General features: G+C 46.8%; 1 protein-coding gene across 1 annotated transcript; it reads left to right on the top strand.

Annotated features, from left to right (window-relative positions):
- The first annotated feature begins 3,647 nt into the window (after positions 1 to 3,647).
- On the top strand, positions 3,648 to 4,596 carry LOC126336857 (arginine/serine-rich protein PNISR-like). The gene is made up of 2 exons (XM_050000953.1): positions 3,648 to 3,896; positions 3,976 to 4,596. Exons 1-2 carry the CDS (start codon positions 3,735 to 3,737, stop codon positions 4,522 to 4,524), a joined length of 711 nt encoding a protein of 236 aa, XP_049856910.1. The 5' UTR covers positions 3,648 to 3,734; the 3' UTR covers positions 4,525 to 4,596.
- The last annotated feature ends 17,014 nt before the right edge of the window (positions 4,597 to 21,610 follow it).

Below are 21,610 nucleotides of genomic sequence, written 5' to 3' on the forward strand. Positions count from 1 at the left end.
GCTGACCATGCAACTATCGAAGTAACTTTGGTTACCCCATGATAGCATCGTTTCCCCATGTAGGGGTATTTTGATAACCCCAGAATACATCATTCTGGGTTACAGTAGTTTAAGGAACAAGTACACTTTTGTTTGTTGCAAAGCGATGTGAAGTGGAACGAGCATGTGTTAGGAATGCGGCAAGGAAGGCAAATGGTCCGCTTCGATTTATTGGGAGAATTTTACGAAAGAGTGGTTCATCTGTGTTGGAGATTGCATATAGGACGCTGGTGCGATCCAATCTTTAGCACTGCTCGAGACCGGATTACAGGTAGACAGCACTTAAGAGGCGGGCTGCTGTATCTGTTACCAGTAGGTTCAAACAACATGCAAGTGTTAGAGAGATGCTTCGGGAACTCAAATGCGATTCTGTGGAAGAAAGTCGACGTTGTTTTCTAGGAACACTTTGGAGAAGATTTAGAGAATCATCAATTTGAAGCTGACTGCAGAACGATCCTGCTGCCGCCGACATACATTTCGCTTAAGGAGCACTAAGACAAGATATGAGAAGTTAGGGCTCATACGACTGAAGTCCTTGTGTCTTTGATTTGATTCCGAAGAAGAAAGGAACCACTTCGTGGCATTCTCTTCAGAACTGTTCCAGAGATTCGACAGGCAGTAGACCGCTCCATTCGCACCATCAACAGAACAGGCTCTGCTAACGGTATGCTACGTCTTCCACATCGCTGGCAACGGGTTCTACACAACGCTGGTGACTACTTTGAAGGACAGTAAAAGGTGCAAACATGTAACTCTTTTGTATCGGTTGTGAATAAATAGTTGCCACTATTTCAGTTCCAACCCTCGTATTTAATAACTGTTTTACGAATGACTACTTGCCTACTGCGTGGAAGATCTCACGAGTGGTACCAATCCATAAGTCTGTTAAGAAAGTAACGCACCCCATAAATCACAGACCTACAAGCCTCCTGCTAACAATGTCTAAGATATTTGAAAGGATTATTCTCCACAAATTAGGCAATCTCTTGTGGAGAGCGAAGTACTTAGACCGGAACAGTTCGCATTCTACTCACAATTGTCTTCAAAGTTACAGTCATTAAGAGTGCAAGAGTATGTTGGATACAACATGAATCGCGTCTGCTACACCGCAGGCGTATTACTTGACATAGAAAAGGCCTAAGATAAAGTGCGGCACACCAAGCTATGCCAAAAACGAATATTCTGGGCGTCGTTCATGACTATCTACTGAAATTAATGGACAGCTTCGTATCAAGATCAAGCACGAAGTACCAAGACTAAGGAATTCCGCAGGGATCTGTGTTATCTCCCACACCATTTATTCTGTACGTTAATGATGTGCTCACACTGCCGCAAATTTTGATGATACAGCTCGCGGACGATACAGCTCTGCACACTAGCAGCTGCCGAGTGAACTCAGCGATCATTCGACGTTAGAGACAACAGAGTGTAAGTGGTTCGACTCATCGCAGATGAGACCCGTGCAGTCATGTCCACTAGAAGAAGACCTGATCTGCGGGACTGATTGCTAATTAACAATACGGAAATTCAATGAACTGACCAAGTCCGGCACTTAGGTGTTATATTGGAGAACAAACTCATATTCTTTCTGCACATACGAATAAGGATAAGATGATCAGACTCATTCATGCTTTGTATCCGTTACTAGGGTGTGACAATATGAACACCAAAACTATATACTGCTCTAATGATACCAAGCATGGCTTATGGCATTTATCCTGGGGCAAAGCATGCCAAAAAAATTAAATCCCTGCAAATCAACAAAAACAATTGTTTAAGACTTACCTTTAAAAGCACCTCGTTGGACAAGAGGGATAGAACTAGATAACGAACTCAGTGCTGTCATTATAGGTGAGTTGATCAAAGAACACGCCATGAAGCTGCTCGAACACCTCAGACTCAACTTCCAAGACACATGGGAACAGTGAACTCTGGACGGTGGCACCGCATTGGTGTACCAAGAGCAACGATAGAAACCCTACATGGACAGATAAAAGAACCAAAACCACAGCAGGCAATAGGCCTAGAGCCCAGTGTCCTTTTACTGTCAAAGAATGTAAAATTGATCGCGAGACGTGGCAACAAGAATTTCAGCCTTCAAAGGAGACAACACTTCTGAACAACAAATGGTTCAAATGGCTCTGAGCACTATGGTCATCAGTCCCCTAGAACTTAGAACTACTTAAACCTAACTAACGTAAGGACATCACACAACATCCAGTCATCACGAGGCAGAGAAAATCCTTGACCCCGCCGGGAATCGAACCCGGGAATTCTGAATAACACAGTCACCTTATAATAGGACATTTCGTCTATCTACGCGCAATGCGTTATATTTATTCGTGTTGAGGGTCAACTGGCAATCGTTGCACCAAGCGTAGATTCTCTGCAGGCCTTCCTAAATTTAACTGCAATCTTCTAGCATTGGGACTTCTCTGTATGCAAGAGCATCACCCGCAAACCGCCTCACCAGGTCATTCCTATAGATAGTGGATAGTTATGGTGCTACAGCACTCTGTTGGGGAACGGACATAGTTACTTTTACGTCTGAAAATTTTCACTTCGTTAAGAACGGCGTGGAGCGCTCTATTCGTCCCCACCTTCCGAGGATATTTAGAAGGGGGCTAGTAACTTCTTAGAGTGTCCGATTCACTCACTGACTCGCTACTAACTGCAGCAGTTTTCCTGCCGTTCATTAAGCACGTTATTGACCGCATAGGGAAATATTCACAAAACAGAACATCGCGGTAATCTACAAACCCACCCCGAGGATACAGAACACCTAAAATTGGTCAAGGATACTCGCTAACCGCTGGAAAAAGCAGGAATTTACAGGATTCCGTGTAGTTGTGGGGAGATGTACGTCGGCACTAGAAAAAGAACGGTCAGAAAACGACTAGAAGAGTACAAGGGCAACTGTAGAAGTGAGAGACTGACAGATCAGCTGTTCCCGAACATGCTTTCCAGCCAGGAGACCATCACATTCATTTTAATAAGACTCAACGACTTGTGGCCACAAGATGATACCATGAAAGGCTACAGAGCTAGGCCATGTAGACTGTTAAACACCCCAGGAATTTCAGTAAGAAGCAGGAGGGCGTGTAACTGAACGACATCTGGATTCCGGTGCCGAAGAAGACGCGAGCAAGATAGCAACCGCGGCCAGCGGAAATCGACGACGGCTACTTGCGCTAGGGTATTCAAAGTATGCCACAGTGCGGGAGCACACATAAACAGAATTTTGCTGCAGTCAGTCGCGAGCCAGGGTATGAATCGGACACTCAAAGAAGCTACGATCCCCCTTGAAAAGACCTCCGCAGACAGGGACGAGACTTTGGGTTTTTACGTGAAATCCAATCGACCTAAGCATAATGGCCTGGCATATTTTATTAAGTGTGACATTTCAGGCTGTAAAAGTTTACATTTTACTGTGAGAGGTGTTAGGGATGCTCCTAATTTGTTATTTAGAGTGTGGCAATTTTACGTAAAGGACATGTGGAACAATGACGCTCAACAGAAGACTTTCCGTAACGTCACCTTGCGTTTCTACGGAAATCACCCAGTTCATTGTCGGGAGTCTATAAATGAAAGAGCAGAGGCAGTGAGCGGCGGCAGTCTAGACTCGATCATCCAGGACGAGGGAAGTTAGATCTCGAGACGTGACGTCACCCAGGCGCACATCCTACCCGTGAACGATGCCTGCTGACGTCCAGCGAACAGCAGGCGCCGCCGCCGGCCGCCGGAGGGTGCCGCTGACCCGCGTGCTCAGGGCCGTCCGCGACATGGCAGACGTCCGCGGCAGCTCTCCCAAGCAGATCCTCGGCCGGCTCAACGACGAAGCGCCCGCGGGGAAAGAGGTGAGTCAGTGAGTCGAGTCGAGAGGTCGATAACGCAAGTCGATCGGTCGATAACACGAGCGGTTTTACTTCTCGACAGTTCGACAAGATTCGTCTGGCGCTGACCCTCAAGAAAGGAGTGGAGGCCGGCGCACTGACTGTCCGCAGCGGGCGCTACCAGGTGGCCACGACCACGACCGCCGCCAACGACCGCGGACTGTGCTGTAGGAGGCGCCGCCGCCGCAGCTGTAGGAGGCGCCGCCGCCGCAGCTGTAGGAGGCGCCGCCGCCGCAGCTGTAGGCGAAGGAGGCGCCGCAGCTGTAGACGCAGGAGGCGGCGCAGCTGCAGGCGGAGGCGGCGTCGCAGCTGCAGGCGGAGGCGGCGCAGATCGTGCAGGCGGCGCCGGCGCAGCTGCCGCCGCAGGAGGCGCTCGTGCAGGAGGCGGCGCCGCCGCTGCAGCAACGACGACATGTCCGACGCGGCGTCGCTGGAGAGCAGGGTTGACAAGCGCGGCCAGAGCCGGGAGGCCAGCCGCGCCCCCAGCGGGGGCGGCGTCGCCGTCCCGGTGGGGGTGGGCGTCGCGGCCGGAGGTGGAACCGGGGGCGCGCAGAGGGCAACTGGCGTGGAGGAGCAGTCCCACCAAGAGTAGGCGGCCGCCTGGGGGCCATCACTCACCATCAAAATACCCTGTACCAAATTTGTGTGTCGCCTCAATAAAACTTTAACTGCGTGTACGTTGAGTGTACGTTATTTTGTGATATCTAACCTTACTGCAAGCCAAGAAGCTCTGATGGCAGACATAATAAAACGAAATACTGACACTGCATACAAACTGCTGCATACAAACTGCTGCATACAAACTGCTGCATACAAACTGCTGCATACAAACTGCTGCATACAAACTGCTGCATACAAACTGCTGCATACAAACTGCTGCATACAAACTGCTGCATACAAACTGCTGCATAGAGATGGAAGGTAAGATCACAGCTTAATTTAAGCGTGAGGTAAGCCATTGCAAATGTGAAAGGATGATGAGGTAAGCCATTGCAAATGTGAAAGGATGATCGGTTAAGTGTGAATGTGAAAGGTGAAAGGATGATACAAGCGTGAGGTAAGCCATTGCAAATGTGAAAGGTGAAAGGATGATACAAGCGTGAGGTAAGCCATTGCAAATGTGAAGGGATACAAGCGTGAGGTAAGCCATTGCAAATGTGAAAGGATGATAGATTAATAACCGGTTAAGGTAAGCCATTGCAAATGTGAAAGGATGATATAACCGGTTAAGGTAAGCCATTGCAAATGTGAAAGGATACATTAATACCGGTGTAACCGCCAGAATGATGAATACAAGCTTGTTGACGTACTATAGTTCCATGCCTCTTGCGTTTGATCGGTCAATAGGGGGGGGCTGTTAATACTGGTTGTGGATGAAGCTATGTACGCGATTAAAGACTTATATGGTGACATGGTGACTGAGCGTGGCTGAGCAGGCTAGGGCAACATGTCTTCACTGTACAGCATCGGTATGTTGGGGGGATGCTGTTCTTAAATGGCAGCACATCAGGTCGATTCACCAATTTGGCGCACAAATTTGCAGTCTGCTGTCATACGAATTCGCACCCTACACCATAACACCTAGTGTAGGTCCAGTGTGCCTTGCACGCAGACATGGTTTCAAGTGGCGATCCTCCCCCACTCTGTCCCCACTGCTCTCAGCTGTGGACGGTGAGACACCTTTTACTGGAGTGCCCCTATTTTACTCCGTTACGCTCCCGTCTACAGCTGTCGCCTGATATATCTTCCATTTTAGCAGATGACAGTCATTTTAAGCTCTTTTTGGGGACAAACAACCCCCCTTCTATAGTGGATTTTTAAGCTTTCCTTCTGTTTTTTAGCTCCCCACTTTTTTTTAGTTTCACTCCCATTGCTGCTGGTTTCCAGTTCGTTTTTTACCTTTTCCTAAGTCACAAACCGGGCGCTAATGACCGTAGCAGTTTTACGCCCTAAAACCATAACAAACAAGAAAGGGTGGTTGCGGGCCCTCAGCTGGCCGCCTCCTAACAAAGACACGACCATCTCTGGTACCGAGGCAGAACCAGCTTTCATCAGAAAACACAACAGACCCTTCCTGCTCTCCAATGAGATTTCGCTTCACACCACTGAAGTAGCAAATTTCGGTGGTTTGGGGTCAGGGCATGCACGCTACAGGCCGGTTGGCTCGGGGCTGTCCTTGGAAGTAACCGATTTGTAACAGTTGTCACTGTGGTGCCAACTGCTGCTCATATTGCTGCTGCAGATGCAGTACGATGCACCAGGGCCTTACGCCAGTAATGCTGGCTGTTAACGAAGGTACGAGCATGCGGAATAGGTTCCCAGATACACTCCTGGAAATTGAAATAAGAACACCGTGAATTCATTGTCCCAGGAAGGGGACCACAGGCACATAGACACAGGCAACAGAGCATGCACAATGTCGCCACTAGTACAGTGTATATCCACCTTTCGCAGCAATGCAGGCTGCTATTCTCCCATGGAGACGATCGTAGAGATGCTGGATGTAGTCCTGTGGAACGGCTTGCCATGCCATTTCCACCTGGCGCCTCAGTTGGACCAGCGTTCGTGCTGGACATGCAGACCGCGTGAGACGACGCTTCATCCAGTCCCAAACATGCTCAATGGGGGACAGATCCGGAGATCTTGCCGGCCAGGGTAGTTGACTTACACCTTCTAGAGCACAATGGTTGGCACGGGACACATGCGGACGTGCATTGCCCTGTTGGAACAGCAAGTTCCCTTGCCGGTCTAGGAATGGTAGAACGATGGGTTTGATGACCGTTTGGATGTACCGTGCACTATTCAGTGTCCCCTCGACGATCACCAGAGGTGTACGGCCAGTGTAGGAGATCGCTCCCCACACCATGATGCCGGGTGTTGGCCCTGTGTGCCTCGGTCGTATGCAGTCCCGATTGTGGCGCTCACTTGCACGGCGCCACACACGCATACGACCATCATTGGCACCTAGGCAGAAGCGACTCTCATCGCTTAAGACGACACGTCTCCATTCGTCCCTCCATTCACGCCTGTCGCGACACCACTGGAGGCGGGCTGCACGATGTTGGGGCGTGAGCGGAAGACGGCCTAACGGTGTGCGGGACCGTAGCCCAGCTTCATGGAGACGGTTGTGAATGGTCCTCGCCGATACCCCGGGAGCAACAGTGTCCCTAATTTGGTGGGAAGTGGCGGTGCGGTCCCCTACGGCACTGCGTAGAATCCTACGGTCTTGGCGTGCATCCGTGCGTCGCTACGGTCCGGTCTCAGGTCGACGGGCACGTGCACCTTCCGCCGACCACTGGCGACAACTTCGATGTACTGTGGAGACCTCACGCCCCACGTGTTGAGCAATTCGGCGGTACGTCCACCCGGCCTCCCGCATGCCCACTATACGCCCTCGCTCAAAGTCCGTCAACTGCACATACGGTTCACGTCCACGCTGTCGCGGCATGTTACCAGTGTTAAAGACTGCGATGGAGCTCCGTATGCCACGGCAAACTGGCTGACATTGACGGTGGCGGTGCACAAATGCTGCGCAGCTAGCGCCATTTGACGGCCAACACCGCGGTTCCTGGTGTGTCCGCTGTGCCGTGCGTGTGATCATTGCTTGTACAGCCCTCTAGCAGTGTCCGGAGCAAGTATGGTGGGTCTGACACACCGGTGTCAATGTGTTCTTTTTTCCATTTCCAGGAGTGTATTTGGGTGACTCTAAGACTTTTGAAGGAATAGAATCTAGTATGTTGTCCTCGACAGCAAGTGTATATCGGAGACCGGTATCAGGAGCGCCCCATGGAAGTGTGATAGAACCACAACTATTCTCTGTTATACGTAGCGGTTGTTTGTTGATGATGCTGTGGTGCTGAAGATGCTGTGGTGTACAGGAAGGTGTCGAAGATGAGTGACTGTAGGCTGACACAACTTGACTTCCACAAATTTTCTAGTTGGTGTCATAAATGGCATCTGACTCCTAATGTAGGATAATAGAAGTTAATGCTGACAAATAGGAAAAATAAACCCATAATATTGAAATAGAGCACTGGTAGTGTCCTGCTTGGTACAGTCACCTTGTTTAAATATTTAGCTCTTCGCAAATGAATTGTTCGATTTCAATAGTTTGTGGTCATGCATGTTTGACTTGGAATGTAGCTTTAAGTGTCAGTCGGCTGTAAGAGTTCACCCTGGGCTGCGATATTGATGGATGCTATACAACACAAAATACCACAAAGCGGAAGTATAGAACTCGGATAGCGGACCATTGACCAGTGCATGAAGGCGGTGCACGACTGAAAGCCGACTGCTGACCATGCAACTATCGAAGTAACTTTGGTTACCCCATGATAGCATCGTTTCCCCATGTAGGGGTATTTTGATAACCCCAGAATACATCATTCTGGGTTACAGTAGTTTAAGGAACAAGTACACTTTTGTTTGTTGCAAAGCGATGTGAAGTGAAACGAGCATGTGTTAGGAATGCGGCAAGGAAGGCAAATGGTCCGCTTCGATTTATTGGGAGAATTTTACGAAAGAGTGGTTCATCTGTGTTGGAGATTGCATATAGGACGCTGGTGCGATCCAATCTTTAGCACTGCTCGAGACCGGATTACAGGTAGACAGCACTTAAGAGGCGGGCTGCTGTATCTGTTACCAGTAGGTTCAAACAACATGCAAGTGTTAGAGAGATGCTTCGGGAACTCAAATGCGATTCTGTGGAAGAAAGTCGACGTTGTTTTCTAGGAACACTTTGGAGAAGATTTAGAGAATCATCAATTTGAAGCTGACTGCAGAACGATCCTGCTGCCGCCGACATACATTTCGCTTAAGGAGCACTAAGACAAGATATGAGAAGTTAGGGCTCATACGGAGGCATATAGAGAGTCTTTTCTCCCTCTCTCTGTATACGTGTGGAACAGGAAAGGAGATGGTTAGTAGTGGTACAAAATACCCTCCGCCACTCACCGTACAGTGGCTTGCGGAGTATAGATGTAGAAGTCAGGGGATCCCACTATGGAGTACAGAAAAGGGAAGCATTCATGGGAAATTAATACGGACTGTTCCATTCACACAAAAAGGTGCGTTAGTGGTCGGCACCGTCTCCACTGCCTCGTGAGTAGCTTTCTGCACCGTTGCCCTTAATCTTTCTCTCTGATACACTATCCTTGTGCCAGGGAAACTTTCACGCTGAAGCAGCTTTCCTGAAAAGCTGAGGGGGCCATACAGCAAATAACATCTGGCCTCTAAGTTTCACCTTCGTGCTCTCTACGTCCCTGAACGGTTATCGATTTCATGTGAAGGCTGTTTCGTCAGTTTCAGAGACGATCAGCCCGACTGATTAAGAGTCAAGTACCATGCCAGCAAATCTTTTAATCTGAGGAGTCTAGCATTCTCCTGCAGAGAGAAAGGGACCGACTCAAGTTTCAGACCCAAACACTTTCTTCCCGTCAGGTGTGCTAGGTTTCCGGCAGGAGAGTTTTTGTGGAGTATAGAGCAGGAAAACTCTCAAAACTGTTTAATACTGAATGTTCTAGGATGTCTAAAGGCAGTATTAGATCATGGTTCATGAAGATACATTCCTCTGCTGGTTTATACAACGAAAATATTAGGCGGCAATATTTCTCATGAAGACGCTGCTCTTGGAAGCCAAGAAAACCTTGATGCTGAAGCATTGTCCTTGATAAATGTATGGTGATCCTTAGAAGTGGAACCCGTCTTCTAAAACGAAAACAGATTGATAAACATAAATCTATACTCAGGTAGTATGAAATTAGAGTGGGGAAAGCATGTGAGGCTAATCTAGTCAGTTAGTATGAAATTAGAGAGGGGAAAGCCTGTGAGGCTACGTTACCAACATAGCCGCTATTTTGAAAGCCACAATATTGGTTGCAACTCGTAGTTTCCAGATGTAAAAGGGATCATGTGACATACAAAACAGATGGAGGATTACTGTGTAGACGAGAGAAACAATGTTGTCTCTCATTTAGGTATAGCCTTTGTTCATTTCCAAAGTTATGTCACATTATCTACAGAAATCAAATAGGAGTGAGGATTGACAAAGGCTACACTATGTGCTCGGAGTGTCTTCCAATATGCGGTAAGGTCGTTGTTATCAGCTTCATCCATTCCCTGTAATCGACATACACAGTGGAATGCTAATGCAAATGTCAAAGGTCTGCTCCCTGAGATGTGGAAGATTTACTGGTGTTCGAGTGGGGGTTGATATTGCTTCATCCACAGCCATTTCCGATTGTTCAACTTGAAAGTTGTGAGCATCTAGTGAAAAAGCATAGATCATTCTCATAGGTAGTGACAAATAAGCTGTGATACTTTGTCGATATGCAGAACGTATAAAGGACGATGAGAAAGATCCCGTTCGAAGGCGGTTCAGTGCAGACTCTTACGCGAATCAGGTAAAGTCACCTTGAGCATTGAGGTAATCACCCTACCGAGGCACCAGGTTGAAGATACCCGTTTGGTAAAATACCATGTCCTGCTATGCGAAGAACTCCATAACTGTATCCTGCACATCCTCGGACGGCAGGAATCGTCTTCCATTCGTGCCGTTTTTAAGGGACGGAAGGCGTGGTAATCGCATGGGTATCGTTTCCCAGTGATGGAAACACCAGGTTCCTCGGAATCAATCAGCGATGGGCCCCATTCGTAGTAAAACGGGATGAGCATTACTTTCGAGCAGACGGCTGGTTCTGGAACTTCTTCGGAAGAGGGGACGGTGCACGACACCACTGCCCCATACACATTTCTCATTCTTCGATAGACGTCTACCGATGTTTGTCCTTCGGTGGTAGTGAAAAGAACAACAGGACTTTGGTCCTTTTTGGACGCATTTGGTAATAAAGTCGCCGTAGTTCAAGTATTCTCATTTACCGCACGCACGTTGGAATGACACGGACGCCACACTAATCCCTTGCCTAGACGCCAGTTATCCTGTACCAACATGGGAGTCACACTACGTTGCATATACGCTGCAGCAACGTCCTCAAACGAAAACTTTTTTATTGCCCCTTGTATATTTCTAATGCCCAACACAACAATTTGCTAACGCTTTCGGACTTGAAATAAGTAGAAAATAATCACACAACACGTACTTTCATAAACTCAGGACAACAAAAAGAAATGGTGGCCTGTGTACCTAACACAGTGTTATTCAACATGATGTAGACAATTTCAAGTGATTGCTGAATATTTTTGCATTGAAGCCTGCTAAAATTGTTTGAATTGAAGCCAGGTATTAATGTATTATACTTGGTGTAAATTGTAAGTTGACAAACCAGAGTAACTCGAAAAATAAGCTTCACACGAAAAAATGTGTAGAATCCAAAGTTGATTATTTTCGAGAGGGACATCTGCTGCTGCTACAATTAGCCCGCCACCCCAGTCCCCTGGGAGTGGAGCGGGAGGCAACTTATCCGAATCTGCGAAAAAAATTAATATTTGGGTCAACATTTGTAAAACTAATTCCTCTCTCTCAAACCCCACACTACGGTGAGAGGGAGAGTTTTAGTTTTAGAGAATCAAAATTTACGAAGTAAATAGGTATTTTTTATATATCCGTAACCATTTTCCAAGCAAAAATGGGAACATTGTTTTTCTTGAATTACAGTGAAAACTACCAAGAGTAAAAACAAATGTTTAAGACAAAATGTACGTAGTTTTTTTATGTAGAATCTGATTCTGCAATAAAAAATGGGGGTTCCCGTTTTAAATTTTAAAGTTGCTTGGGGAACAGCACCGCCTTGGCTCCGGCCCCGAACCTGCCTGCTCCGTGACCTTTGCCAGTTTCCCAAGGATGGTACCCCTTCTCTTGGTTATCGTCGCTCATTTGCTGCTCTCTGCGCACAAATGAAGGATGCCACATTTATCTACACTGAAGGCTCAAAAAACATCGTTTGGTGTTGGGAGTGCGTATATTGTTGGCGACACCCCAAATCGATTTCGGCTTCCCGACCAGTGTTCAGTTTACACTGCGGAGCTTTACGCTGTTCTCCAGGCTGTCCAATACATCCGTCGCCATCAGCGGATACAGTATGTTATCTGCTCAGACTCTCTCAGCTCTCTCCTCAGTCTCCATGCTCTCTACCCTGTCCACCTTCTGGTGCACGGGATTCAGCACTGCCTCCACTTGCTCCACTAGGGGGGCGTCTCTGTGGCGTTCCTCTGGATCCCAGGACATGTTGGTATCTGTGGAAATGTGGTGGCCGATATAGCGGCCAAGGCTGCAGTATCTCTTCTTCGGCCAGCTATTCGCATGATTCCCTTCGCCTATCTACAGAGTGTTTTATGTCGTCGTGTTGCTCTTTTATGGCACGCACATTGGTCGACACTTCCCAATAATAAATTGCGGGACGTGAAAGCTCTTCCCTGTGCTTGGACCTCTTCCTCCCAAAATCGTCGTCGGGAGGAGGTAATTTAACTAGACTCCGGATAGGGCACTGTATTTTTAGCCATCGACATCTTTTAAGCGGCGATCCTCCCCCACGCTGTCCCCACTGCTCTCAACTGTGGACGGTGAGACACCTTTTACTCGAGTGCCCCTATTTTACTCCGTTACGCGTCCGTCTACAGCTGTCGCCTGATATATCTTCTATTTTAGCAGATGACACGCGATAAGCCGATCGCGTTCTCGAGTTCATTAGTGCCAGTGAGATGACGTCAGTAATTTGAAGCTCTTTTTGGGGACAAACAATCCCCCTTCTATAGTGGTTTTTCAAGCTTTCCTTCTGTTTTTGGTTTCCCCACTTTTTTGAGTTTTGCTCCCATTTCTGCTGGTTTCCAGTTTCGTTTTTTTAGCTTTTCCTAAGTCACAGACTGGGCGCTAATGACCGTAGCAGTTTTGCGCTCTAAAACCATAACAAAAACAAAAACAGGGGCCGGGATGGCGGACTAATTTTAAAACCAGCATATGTTCCCCTCGAAAATAATCAACTTTGGGTTCTACACATTTTTTTGTGAAGTTATTCTGGTTTGTCAACTTAAAATTTACAACCTGTATAATACATTAATACCTGGCCTCAATGCAAACAATTTTAGCAATCACTTGAAAGTGTCTACATCATGCTGAATAACTCTGTTAGACCTCGTTCTTAGCTCTTTCCTTCCGTGAATTGGGCTTAACGTGTAGTCGCTTTTAACTTTTTCGTATTAGCGTTCTAAGGTTATGGCATGAGCGCTTATGACCTCACTTGTTTTTAAGCCCTAAAACAAAATAAAAAAAGCACTTCGCGTAGTCCATGGCGCAAAAAGTAGAGGAGAGTGATAATACTTTCAATGGGATGGTGCTCCACTGCATATCCACAGCGATGTTCGTGACTTCTCGGATACTGCTGAGCTGCTACTACGACGATGGATCGCTCGAGCGTCAGCTGGCACTCTCTAGTTGCTGGTATGGCCTCCACGTTCCGTGGACCTGACACTGCGTGCCTTTTACCTGTGTGTTTACATCAGAGACACTGGCTACCAAGGCTGCAGTTCTCCTACCTCGGCCCGCTGATTCTTCCCATTCCTTCCGATGGTCTCTGTGTTGCCGCCTATTAGCACTGGTCTACCCTTCATGGCAACAACCTCCTGGGAATTCAGTCTCTCCTAGCGGCTTGGCCGACTTCCTCTCGGCCGTCTCGCCGCAAGGACGTTATTTTAGATACGTTGCGTATTGGGCACTGTCGTTTTAGCCATCGTCATTTGTTAACTAATGATTCCGCACCAATTTGTGCTCATTGTCATCAACCTTTGACGGTTCGTCAATTCCTGACCGAATGCCATTTTTTTAACCACTTACGTTCTAATCTATGTGTGCCGTCTGAGCTATCGGCCGTTTTAGCAAGCGTTGCTCGGGCTTTTGACCGTGTTTTACTTTCTATCCGTGGTAGCAGTATGGCGAAGGACATTTATCTATACTTCAGGACCTCCGCTGTCTCTACGACGTATTTTATGGACCTTTCTCCAAAAGCAAGTCCCTGTTTTTAACTGTCTTTCCTTCCGTCGATTGGGCTTAACGTGCAGTCGCTTTTAACTCCTTTTTCATCTTACATTGGGAGGCCACGAGGTTGGAATGACAGATTTAGTTCAAAGTTTGTCCACCTTTAGTAGGCCATTAAAGCAACATAATGTTCAAGTAGTAAGGTGCACTATCCTGCCAATTCTGAGAAAATTCCAAGAGAAGATTTTCGGGTCTATTATGTGCCTTATGTGTCTATGCATAGATGCTGGACATTAGAGTTCTCTTGGTGGTCAAGTGATTAGCGTTCTCGCTTCGGAAGAGGAACGTGTATGAGACGACGGTTTGACTCCCTCTCAAACGTAATTAATTATAAATTTTTTGTTTAATTTATATGACACTTCAGGGATAATATAGTGAAGAAAGACGCATAATTGTAAGAAGTTACAATTTATGTTTTCCATGTCTGTATGACAAATTCCGTTCTGCTACGTGTGATGTCGAGAGCACACCCGACGTGTAATTGTATATTACTCTTGTGGTCTGACACACTGCCAGCCATAGTGGCCGAGCGGTTCTAGGCGCTTCAGCGTGGAACGGTGCGACCGCTGCGGTCGCAGGTTCGAATCCTGCCACGGGAATGGATGTGGGTGATGTCCTTAGGTTAGTTAGGTTTAAGTAGTTCTAAGTTCTAGGGGACTGATGACCTCAGAAGTTGAGTCCCAGTGCTCAGAGCCATTTGAACCCTTTTTTCTGACACATTGCAACTGAATACAGGGTGGAGAAAAATTGTGTCACGAAATTTTAACCCTGGAAAGCTGATGCTAGTAGATTGACAACGCATCATTTTTTAAACTACAGAAACTTGGCGCTACGCGCTCTGATTGGCCGTGAGATTGCCCTGTTGCCGTTCGTTGGTAGACAGGCAGCGCTATGGTTGTCGGTTGACACATACAGGGTGTACATAAAGTCTGGGAACACTTTCAATTATTTACTGCACAAGAACTAAACAATGTACAGATGTCATACATATTGCATTTTGAAGAGAAACTCTGAAAGTTTTCAAAATAGCCAGGGTGTATTGCCGGTCTACAGTGTCCACCGGGCACAATATTTCGGCGATCATACATGTCGCCATCATCAGGAGAAACCGACGTACTGAGCTCCTGTGAACGTGCCGGCACGGAGATCCGTACGCTATGGCTGCTCAGAGGGAACTGGGTTCGGTCGCGGCGGCGGTCGATTTAAATACCCTCCGCCCGCGGCGCCCTCCCTCCGCTGTCCGCGCCTCGCGCCACGGTCGCGCGGTGGAACAGATTGCGACGGCGTCCGAGATGACGTCGGAGTGATGGCTCTGTCCGCCGTGGTCGTCACAACTATACGTTTGCTCGATTTACTCTTGATTAACCCAATCGCTGGTTCCCAAGCCTTGCTAAGATTATAGCCACAGTCACAGTTTATGAAGTCGCTGTCCCAGTATCTCGACGTCTGTACCAGAATCCTCGTGCGTTCATACTCCATAGCGTGATTTTCCGACAAACAATGTTCAGCGACCGCCGACTTGCTCGGGTACATCAGTCGAGTGTGTCTCTGGTGTTCACGGCATCGATCCTCGACGGTACGCATCGTCTGACCAATATACGACTTGCCACATTGATACGGAATCTGGTACACGCCGGCCTTCCTCAAACCGAGGTCATCTTTGGCGCTCCCCACGAGCGCACGAGTTTTCTTCGGAGGACAAAACACAGTTCCGACCCGGTGTTTCTTCAAAATGCCAGCGATTTTCCCCGAGAGTGCGCCTGTATATGGAATAAACGCAGTGCCTACCTCCTCCCTCGTGATTTCATCCAACTCCACAGGTTTTGCTGTAGTGGTTGGGCGCAGAGCACGTTGAATCTGCCACTCTCGAGTACCCGTTTTTTTGAAATACATTTCGGAAAAATGGGTACAACCAGAAGCAAATAAGACACGCGTTCGGACAGACTGCGCCAAGAGAACGAGAAGAAGAAACAGAAGAACACAAGTCGTTGGAGTGCATTCCGTTTGTCGGAAATACCTCAAGGAAAATCGGCAGAATCCTGGGGAAACACAATGTTAAATGTGTATTCCGACACCCTGCAAAAACCTTGACTCTACTGGGTTCAGTGAAAGATTACCTAGGCCTTCGAAAACCAGGCGTTTATCAAATTCTCTGTCAGTGCGGAACATCATACTTTGGGGAGACAGTCCGCACTTTAGAAGAGAGGTACCGCGAACACAAGCGCCATACTTAATTACGCCAGGCCACTAAATCAGCCGTGGCTGACCATTGTATAAAGACTGGCCATACTATGGACTACGAAAAAACAAAAATACTCTGTCAATCCTCCTACTTCTGGGACTGCGTTACTAAAAAGGCCATCGAAATCCGACTACAGGACGATCTAATTAATAAAGACAGCGGCCTTGGAGCCCTGCACTTCGCCTGGAGAGAAAGATGCGGTCCAAGAGATCGAGGACCGCCGCCGACGGCGGCAGCAGGGAGACTGCAGGCCCCAGTTCAGACCCAGGCGTCGCTTCCCCCACCACCTCCAGCAGCCGCCGCGCCGGCCACACCAAAGACACCAGGAGAGGAACGGTGGAGGGGGTAACGGCTAGTATATATAGCGCGCCGAGAGGAACAGCACTTCATTCGTCAGGAACCACCTGAAGATGGCAGCGTGTACGTCTGCCGAAACATTGTGGAGAAATTACGACGCTACCCGGTCGGATGCCTGAGAACTGTTCAAATTGGAAATACGCCGGGAAAACTTCAGATCGCATAATTTCATTTCATCAAAGCACCTACACCTTGGTTTCACAAGGATCCACTGTTTCGTTCGATGCTACAGTGCTAGTTTAGGGAGAATACCAAATTGGATGAGGCGTGAATGGAAATGTGTATTGAGGAGGTAGTGGTCCTACCGTAGTCCGTCCAGTTGTATAAAGCCACTGTGCCAGGAGGGCGAAGTGGTTAGCGCATCTGCCTAGTCTACAGACACCCAGGTTCGAATCCCAGCCATGGTAAAAATATTCATTCGTCGCTTCAAGTCTATATATATATTGACATCGTATACCTTTGAGACTTATAAAGATCTCTGGAACCACATAGATTCATTTGATTAAGGCAATAAATTACATTGAAAGCCTCTTAGCCTTCTGCTTGTAGCGTCCAGCCGCGCAGTGGGGCTGTGTCCCCTTTTGTGAGCAAACAAATTCAGAAAGCATAAAATAGTTAACATCGGAGTGATCATTCAAAATCATAATTCCCTTGAAGCAATATGAAGTAGTAGATAAGTGAGGTGACACAACACGATGACATAGCAGCAGTCAGCCGTCCAGCACTTGCTGATCTACTTTGCATCAGAACAAGAAACCTAATTACCGGACACAGAGATTCTACTTTTCATTATTTATAACTGTCAGTGCAAATTATGTAGTTGATTGGCTGTTCAACAGAGTGACTGTGAGTCGCGTAGTTAACTTACGTAAGACAGCTAGGTGGCAGTCAGTAAGGGTGGCACCTTCAATGAATTCGTAAGATGTGAGTGCACTGTGCCTAAGAACCACGTGGCTGCTACGGTCGCAGTTTTCGAATCCTGCCTCGGGGATGTTTGTGTGTGATGTCCTTTGATTAATTACGTTTAAGTGGTTCTAAGTCTAGGGGACTGATGACCTCAGATGTTAAGTCCCATAGTGCTTAGAGCCATTTGAACCATTTTTTGAACTGTCCTTAAACACAAGAGGAATACTTTACATCCCCATAGAGATATTTCAACGTGCAACTTCAAGGTTCAGTTTTACAAACTAAAGCAACATCGCCTGAAGAAGGCGATTCTGATTCCCTGAAAAAGTGATCTTCACACTTCAAGAGAGGTTGGCATGTTTTAATTCATATCAGTACGGAGTGAAGTAAAGCAATATGTGATGCAATGAGGGAACCTAGCGACTGGAAGGGTACGTACCGACTGGAAAGAAACACCTCTGTTCTTCAAATGGTTCAAATGGCTCTGAGAACTATGGGACTTAACAGCTGTGGTCATCAGTCCCCTAGAACTTAGAACTACTTAAACCTAACTAACCTAAGGACATCACACACATCCATGCCCGAGGCAGGATTCGAATCTGCGACCGTAGCAGTCGCGCGGTTCCGGACTGCGCGCCTAGAACCGCGGCCGGCACCTCTGTTTTTAAGACAGGTACTGACAACCATACTGGGACAACACATCGCAGAATAAAAAAAAAAACAACTACAGTCGCTTAATAGTGAAAAGGCATAAGGATGAAAAGATATACCTATAAGATTCCACAAAAATTATGCCAAAAAACGTCCTGCCCTTCCAGCATCAGTTTATCGTATATCGCCAGAGCAGCGAAAGCTACCTAGTGACTGGAAAAAAACGCAGGTCATTCTCGTTCTTCAGGATGGATCGTAGGACGGATGCACATAATTGCAGGCCTATATCGCTGACGCCAGTCTGTTGTGAAATTAAGGAACCTGTTTTGTGCTCACGTATTATGACGTGTTTGGAGAACGAAAATCCCCGCTATAAAGATCAACATGGGTCCCTCAGAGTTCTTGCGAAACTCGGCTCGCTCTGTTCCTCCATGAGATCCATAATGCTGTAAACAACGGCGCTCGGGTTGATGCCGTGTCCCTTGACTTTTCAGGAAAACATGTAACACAGTCCCGCAAAATAGTTTGGTGAAAAAAATACGAGCTTAGCACTATCGTGTTTCCTTACAGGTATAGCTCAACATCTCGTTCTTAACGAACAAAATCGTCCGATGTGAGGGTAATTTCAGGAGTACCCCAAGGATTGGTTACTGGTGAAAACATTGGTAGTTGACCCTGAACGTAAATAAATGTCACATAATGCGCATACACAGGAAAACAAATCCAGTAATGTACACTACCATAAGTGTAACTACCACATGGAGCAAATAGTAGGAAATCTATCCCGAACAGAGATTCTTGGGAAGAATCTTGAGGAAATTGTGACTCATCCACAAACTAAATGGTTTATTATTAGGCGCTTTTTTGTCCGATTCTTGAGTATTATTCATCAATCTGGTATTCTTACCAGCTAGGAGTGATAGAAGGGACGCAGAAGCTCCGACGAAAAGCGAAGAGTTCGTCAAAAGATTGTTTAGTAAGCGCGAGAGCATTCCGGATATGCTCAACAAACTCCAGTGGCAGGAGTTACAAGAGAGGCGTTGTACACCGCAGAGAGGTTCACTATTGAAATTGTCGAGAGCACTTGAGGGGAAGAGTAGGACAACATATTAATTCCTCCCACACACATCTCGCGATGTTACCACGACGCGAAAATTCGAGAAATTTGAGCTAATAGAAAGACTTATCAACTAATTCTTCCCACGCGCCTTTCGCGAGTAGAACAGGGAAGGAAGGATCAGAAGTACCGTTCGCCGCACACTGTTAGATGGTTAGTGGAGTATAGATGTAGAAGTAGAGTAAACAGCACCTATTACACTGCGCGGAAACACGAGTTCGGATACCTACGGGCGGACTAATACTAGCAAACATTTCCAAACTGAAGTCGTCCCGAGAAACTAACCATCACAGTAAATAAACTGAACTGGTTTCGCCCGATTCCTTAAGCGTTGCAGTGTCTGCTCAGCGGCATGGACCTCTGCCAGACAAGGGCAGTGTTTTCCTTCTCAACATCAGAGCACAGCACAAAGTGCCACTACGACTTTGCCATACCAGTGACGAATAAGAAGAGACTTTGCCACATGAAGCAAAGGATTTGCAGAAGAGCTTCTGTCGATAGGCCAAAACTGTGTGCACAAATTCGCATTGTATATAGCAGCTATAAGTAACTTGATTGACAAGAAGGCAAAATATACTGTGAGGAAATCAAGCTTCCGGTTTACCTGCGACAGAGCCAGTTTCAAGACGTTTTGTGAGAAATTTCTCCATCGGACTTTTGGGTAATGAGTGATCCGTCTTGGTGCTATTGATTAAAATCCTCTGCGATTACAGGACCAAGTCAACGGGCTCATCCTGTGTTAACTCCATCGAGTTTCTCGTCAGCTGTAAGGAAGAAACATTAATCATAACTCGAGAATCAATTAAATTGTACTGGAATAAAAGGCACCTTTGTTTTTCACGTGCAGTCATGTATTTGTTTGATAAGTCACACAACTTAATTTTTATTTGAGAGCTACAAGTTGCAACTAGTATGGAAGCTTCCAAAATGATTGTCAAGTTGGCAACATAGCCTCAAAACTTTCCCTCTCCCACCTCATACTACTTGACTTGAAATTCATGCTCCTCTGCATCCACGTCCAAATACAGCCGCGGTGTGGAGCGTGGTGGAGGATACCGTGTAGCGCTTCAAGCCATTTTCTTTCCTGTCCCACTCGCAAATAGAGCGAAGGGAAAAACGACTATCTGTATGCCTCCTTACGATCCCTGATTTCTGTTATACGTCGGCGGCAGTAAAGTCGTCCTGCAGCCTGCTTCAAATGTCAGTTCTCTGAACTTTCTCAGTAGTGTTCCTCTAAAAGAACGTCGCCTTCCCTCCAGGGATTCCCAGCCGAGTTCCCAAATGATCTCCGTAATACTTGGCTGTTGTTCGCAACAAACAAATTTAGTAGCCCGTCTGAGAATTGCTTCCATGTCTTCCTTTAACTCGACTTGGCGCCAATCCTCAAACACTCGAGAAATACTCAAGAATGAGTCGTACTAGAGTTCTATATGCCGCCCCCTTTACAGATGAACCACGTTTTCCTTAACTTGCCGAAATAAACCAAAGTCGACCATTCACCTTCGCTAGTAACGTACTTACGTGCTCGTTCTGTTTCATATCACTTTGCGACGTTGCGCATAGATACTTAAGCGGCGTGGCTGTGTCAAGCAGCGCACCACTGATGCTGTACTCTAACATTATGGGTTTGTTTTTCCTATTCATCTGCATTAAATGCATTTTATTTCTAAATTTATAAATAGTTGCTATTCATCACACCAACTAGAAATTTTGTCTAATCGATTTTTCTATACGAACAGTTGCTGACTGCTGCTTATCCTTTTGTCAAATGTACGTGGGAGACAAATAACAGTGCTATTACACTTTCCTCAGGCACTCCTGATTATACCCTTGTCTCTGATGAACACTATCCGTTGAGGACAAAGTACTGGGTTCTATTCCTTAACAAGTCTTCGAACCATTCGCATACCTGGGAACCTATTCCGTATGCTTGTACCTTCGTTAACAGTCTGCAGTAGGGCATTTTTCGGAAATCCGCCTGTTTTGTTTTAAAAGCGTGGTTCCGTACTTACGGAGGACCCCATAAATTGTCATCCAGTATGATATATTATCTCGCATGGAAAGTTCATATGTTTTCGCTTTAGGATAGTTCCCCAATTACGGACCTTGCTGTAGAGTGCCATCTAGCATGTAATAATACACTGAAGCGCCAAAGAAACTGATACAGGCACGCGTATTCAAATACAGATAGGCGGAATACGGCGCTATGGTTGGCAACGTCTACATAACACAACAAGTGTCTGGCGCAGTTATTAGGTCGTTTACTGCTGCTACAATGGCACGTTATCAGGATTAAAGCTGGGTTGAACGTGGTACTATAGTGGGCGCACGAACGATTGGACACAGCATCTCCCAGATAGCGATGAAAGGGGATTTTCCCGTACGACCGTTTCACGAGGGTACCGTGAATATCTGGAATC

The sequence above is a fragment of the Schistocerca gregaria genome, chromosome 2, assembly GCF_023897955.1.
Source record: "Schistocerca gregaria isolate iqSchGreg1 chromosome 2, iqSchGreg1.2, whole genome shotgun sequence".
In the NCBI taxonomy this organism is placed as follows: domain Eukaryota; kingdom Metazoa; phylum Arthropoda; class Insecta; order Orthoptera; family Acrididae; genus Schistocerca; species Schistocerca gregaria.

Bases quoted from the DNA above. Each gene is read 5' to 3' on its own strand.
- LOC126336857 (XM_050000953.1), top strand. From the start codon at position 3,735: ATGCCTGCTGACGTCCAGCGAACAGCAGGCGCCGCCGCCGGCCGCCGG. The intron at 3,897-3,975 runs GTGAGTCAGTGA...ACTTCTCGACAG, and splicing joins AAGCGCCCGCGGGGAAAGAG to TTCGACAAGATTCGTCTGGC.